At 58.8% G+C, this 5,000-nt stretch overlaps 1 protein-coding gene across 1 annotated transcript in view; it reads left to right on the top strand.

Annotated features, from left to right (window-relative positions):
• The window catches only part of LOC132468597 (hemicentin-1-like), a 23,560-nt gene that overhangs the window by 10,669 nt on the left and 7,891 nt on the right, over positions 1–5,000 (top strand). Inside the window, exons 19-27 of the mRNA XM_060066319.1 lie at positions 1–83; positions 1,895–2,065; positions 2,719–2,889; positions 3,106–3,276; positions 3,456–3,602; positions 3,726–3,863; positions 4,167–4,288; positions 4,441–4,678; position 5,000. The exon at positions 1–83 is cut by the window's left edge and continues 88 nt beyond it; the exon at position 5,000 is cut by the window's right edge and continues 62 nt beyond it. Coding sequence (XP_059922302.1) covers positions 1–83; positions 1,895–2,065; positions 2,719–2,889; positions 3,106–3,276; positions 3,456–3,602; positions 3,726–3,863; positions 4,167–4,288; positions 4,441–4,678; position 5,000 — 1,242 coding nt within the window. The remainder of the gene's footprint in view (positions 84–1,894; positions 2,066–2,718; positions 2,890–3,105; positions 3,277–3,455; positions 3,603–3,725; positions 3,864–4,166; positions 4,289–4,440; positions 4,679–4,999) is intronic.

Genomic DNA, 5,000 nt, shown 5'->3' on the forward strand with positions numbered 1-5,000 from the left:
CGACCCCCCCCCGGCCTTCGACGGGCCGCGCTGCGCCGGGCCGGACGCTCAGACCCAGCTCTGCAGGGAGAGACCCTGTCCCGGTAAGAGGGTCCCCGGGCCAGCAGGGTCAGGGGTCAGGGCCGGCCCCCCAGCTGGGTCAGGGGTCAGGCCCGGCCCCCCTGCTGGGTCAGGGCCGGCCCCCCAGCAGGCTCAGGGGTCAGGCCCGGCCCACCTGCTGGGTCAGGGCCGGCCCCCCAGCAGGGTCAGGGGTCAGGGCCGGCCCCCCAGCAGGGTCAGGGGTCAGGCCCGGCCCCCCAGCAGGGTCAGGGGTCAGGCCCGGCCCCCCCAGCAGGCTCAGGGGTCAGGGCCGGCCCCCCAGCAGGGTCAGGGGTCAGGGCCGGCCCCCCAGCTGGTGGGTGGGGGGGCACGCTGAGGAGGACGGGACTGTAGAGAGGGTGGGAGTGGAACATAAAGGAGGGGGACTTCAGATACAGGAAACCCAAGCAGTACATCCTGCTCAATGCCGTTGCTCTGCAGTGGAACAGTAAGGCGTTAGAGTGTGTGAATGTGTTACAGTGTGTGAATCGTCCTAGCTGAGGGACAGTAAGGCGTTAGAGTGTGTGAATGTGTTACCGTGTGTCTATCGTCCTAGCTGAGGGACAGTAAGGCGTTAGAGTGTGTGAATGTGTTACAGTGTGTGAATCGTCCTAGCTGAGGGACATTAAGGCGTCAGAGTGTGTGAATGTGTTACAGTGTGTGAATCGTCCTAGCTGAGGGACATTAAGGCGTTAGAGTGTGTGAATGTGTTACCGTGTGTCTATCGTCCTAGCTGAGGGACAGTAAGGCGTTAGAGTGTGTGAATGTGTTACCGTGTGTCTATCGTCCTAGCTGAGGGACAGTAAGGCGTTAGAGTGTGTGAATGTGTTACCGTGTGTGAATCGTCCTAGCTGAGGGACATTAAGGCGTTAGAGTGTGTGAATGTGTTACCGTGTGTCTATCGTCCTAGCTGAGGGACAGTAAGGCGTTAGAGTGTGTGAATGTGTTACCGTGTGTCTATCGTCCTAGCTGAGGGACAGTAAGGCGTCAGAGTGTGTGAATGTGTTACCGTGTGTCTATCGTCCTAGCTGAGGGACAGTAAGGCGTTAGAGTGTGTGAATGTGTTACAGTGTGTGAATCGTCCTAGCTGAGGGACAGTAAGGCGTTAGAGTGTGTGAATGTGTTACCGTGTGTCTATCGTCCTAGCTGAGGGACAGTAAGGCGTTAGAGTGTGTGAATGTGTTACAGTGTGTGAATCGTCCTAGCTGAGGGACAGTAAGGCGTCAGAGTGTGTGAATGTGTTACAGTGTGTGAATCGTCCTAGCTGAGGGACAGTAAGGCGTCAGAGTGTGTGAATGTGTTACCGTGTGTGAATCGTCCTAGCTGAGGGACAGTAAGGCGTTAGAGTGTGTGAATGTGTTACAGTGTGTGAATCGTCCTAGCTGAGGGACAGTAAGGCGTTAGAGTGTGTGAATGTGTTACAGTGTGTGAATCGTCCTAGCTGAGGGACAGTAAGGCGTCAGAGTGTGTGAATGTGTTACAGTGTGTGAATCGTCCTAGCTGAGGGACAGTAAGGCGTCAGAGTGTGTGAATGTGTTACCGTGTGTGAATCGTCCTAGCTGAGGGACAGTAAGGCGTTAGAGTGTGTGAATGTGTTACAGTGTGTGAATCGTCCTAGCTGAGGGACAGTAAGGCGTTAGAGTGTGTGAATGTGTTACAGTGTGTGAATCGTCCTAGCTGAGGGACAGTAAGGCGTCAGAGTGTGTGAATGTGTTACCGTGTGTGAATCGTCCTAGCTAAGGGACAATGCCTCATGGAGTCTGGTCGCATGCAGCTCACTCTGTTGAACTGGAAGGAGCCCATCTTTGTGTTTCAGTGGACGGGAAGTGGTCATCATGGGTGAGCTGGGGAGCCTGTGGGGTTTCCTGTGGGGGCGGGACCCGCCAGAGGACACGCCTCTGCGCCAGCCCCGCCCCCCAGCATGGGGGCAGGCAGTGTGAGGGCAGCGACGTGCACACAGACTTCTGCAACAGCGAGCCCTGCCCAGGTGAGTCTGCGTTGGACTCCCACTGTGAGCCGTGTTGTCATGATCTCCCCCTCACTCCCACCTCACTCCCACCTCACTCTCTCCCTCACTCCCCCCTCACTCCCCTCTCACTCACCCCCTCACTCACCCCCCTCACTCACCCCCTCACTCCCCTCTCACTCTCCCCCCTCACTCTCCCCCCTCACTCCCCCCCTCACTCTCCCCCTCACTCCCCCCCTCACTCTCCCCCTCACTCCCCCCCTCACTCCCCCCTCACTCCCCTCTCACTCTCCCCCCTCACTCTCCCCCTCACTCACCCCCTCACTCCCCCCCTCACTCTCCCCCCTCACTCTCCCCCTCACTCCCCCCCTGGGTGTGTGTGTGTTGGGTTGGGGTGCGCTCCCCCCTGGGTGTGTGTGTGTGTTGGGGTGCGCTCCCCCCTGGGTGTGTGTGTGTGTTGGGGTGCGCTCCCCCCCTGGGTGTGTGTGTTGGGTTGGGGTGCGCTCCCCCCCTGGGTGTGTGTGTGTGTTGGGGTCCGGTGTGAGGAGGTACCACTCAGCGGCTCCAGAAGAGGGAGCAGCGCTACGAGGGGCCGTGGTTCGGACCCAGGGCTCTGGACCAGCCTGACCCCCCCCCTCCCCCCTCCCCCCCTCCCCCCCTCCCTCCCTCCCCAGTGGCCGGGCACTGGGCCCCCTGGGGCGGCTGGGGCGGCTGCAGCAGGACCTGCGCCGGGGGGCAGGCCCGGCGCTACAGGTCATGTGACAACCCCAGACCGGCCAATGGGGGCCGAGCGTGTGCAGGGGCGGACACACAGATACAGAGATGCAACACGGACAGCTGCCCAGGCGAGTGTGTGTGTGTGTGTGTGTGTGTGTGTGTGTGTGTGTGTGTGTGTGTGTGTGTGTCTGTGTGTGTGTGTGTGTGTGTGTGTGTGTGTGTGTGTGTGTGTGTGTGTGTGTGTGTGTGTGTGTGTGTGTGTGTGTGTGTGTGTGAGCTGAGATGGGTCAACCCTCCTCCATGGGGGTCTGTGGTGTGATTGACAGTGGACCTCTTCTCTGTAGTGGACGGTAGCTGGGGCTCCTGGCAGCCCTGGGGGGGCTGCTCCTCCTCCTGCGGGGGGGGCGAGAGGACGCGGGTCCGACTGTGTAACAGTCCGTCGCCAGGCAACGGGGGCCGACCCTGTCCAGGGGACGTCTCCCAGCTGTCCAGGTGTCACACTCAAGCATGCCCAGGTATGTCTTTGCTGTGTGTGTGTGTGTGTGTGTGTGTGTGTGTGTGTGTGTGTGTGTGTGTGTGTGTGTGTGTGTGTGTGTGTGTGTGTGTGTGTGTGTGTGTGTGTGTGTGTGTGTGTGTGTGTGTGTGTGTGTGTGTGTGTGGAACTATACTCACCGGTTCCCCCCCCCCTCGCCAGGCGGGCCCCAGACGGCGCGCGGGAGCATCATCGGCAACATCAACGACATCGAGTTCGGCATCGCCATCCTAAACGCCACCGTCTCCGACAGCCAATCCGGGGGCCGCCTCGTCCAGGCCACCGTCACCAACGTGCCGAGGACCTTAGGTCAGCTCACACCCCGACACGAGGTCCTGGGGTCTGCGCCCCAACAGCCCCGTTATCTTTAACCAGGCATTAACACCAAGACACTCAATAACCCAAAGGGCCTGTCTGACCTCCGACCCGCAGGCCCGGCCATGAGGCAGCTGGTCTCCCTCCTGACCCCCGTCTACTGGACCGCCGCGCGGGAGCTGGGGGCGGCGGCCAACGGCTTCACGCTGACCGGGGCGCACTTCAGGAGGGAGACGCAGGTGGAGTTCGCTACAGGTGAGACAGACAGACAGACAGACAGACAGACAGACAGACAGACAGACAGACAGACAGACAGACAGACAGACAGACAGACAGACAGACAGACAGACAGACAGACAGACAGACAGACAGACAGACAGACAGACAGACAGACAGACAGACACACAGACACACAGACACACAGAGACCGACACAGACAGACAGACACACAGACACACAGACACACAGACACACAGAGACCGACACAGACAGACAGACAGACAGACAGACAGACAGACAGACCGTCCAATCCGCTGACTGTGATTGGATGTTGGCCAGGTGAGGTCCTGAGGATGACCCACATCGCCAGGGGGCGGGACTCTGACGGAGCGATGCTATTGGACATCGTGGTGAACGGACACATCCTCCAGCTGCCCTCGCACGTGGACGTCGCCATCAAGGTGCTGAACACAATAGGAGTCCCAAACCGTAGTAAAGATATTGAATTATGATCAAACTGAAAACTGAAATGATTTGTTAATGACGTACTGTTAACCACCTTACACATCAGAGTTAGAGGAGTTGTTTATACCGGAGCGCTCTGTATCGTCAGGACTACACCGAGGACTACGTCCAGATGGGGCCGGGCCAGCTCTACGCTCTGTCCACCCGCATGTTCAGCATCGACCGGGAGAGCGTGCCCTACTCCTGGAACCACACCATCACCTACGACGCCACCAAGGGCAAGATGCCCTACCTGGTGGAGACCCTGCACGCCTCTGGCATCAAGGCGCTCTACCGCCCCCTGGAGGAGACGCTGGAGTATCACATCCACGCCGCCATAGCCAAGGGTACGTTTAAAAACCTTTCATCCAGTCGTATTAGCTGATGGGAAATCAGGGTATTTCATAACCATAAAGATGCATATGGCGTCTACGATGTCTGCATGTCTTATAGCGGCCACATCAATATTATACGTTTTCCCAGTTAGTTTTTTTTGTTTTTATTTCTCACAAAACCTGAGCTTGGATTGCGCCAGCCTGCCTGTGGTTAAATCAGTGTGTGGGGGGCGGGGCAGGGGGGCCAACACCCTGACGGGCCCCCGGGGTCCTGGTGCTGCTGATTCCCCCGCTGTGGTTTGTCTTGATGTTCCCCTGAACGTGTTCCTCCAGG

This window comes from Gadus macrocephalus, chromosome 12 (genome assembly GCF_031168955.1).
Source record: "Gadus macrocephalus chromosome 12, ASM3116895v1".
In the NCBI taxonomy this organism is placed as follows: Eukaryota; Metazoa; Chordata; class Actinopteri; order Gadiformes; family Gadidae; genus Gadus; species Gadus macrocephalus.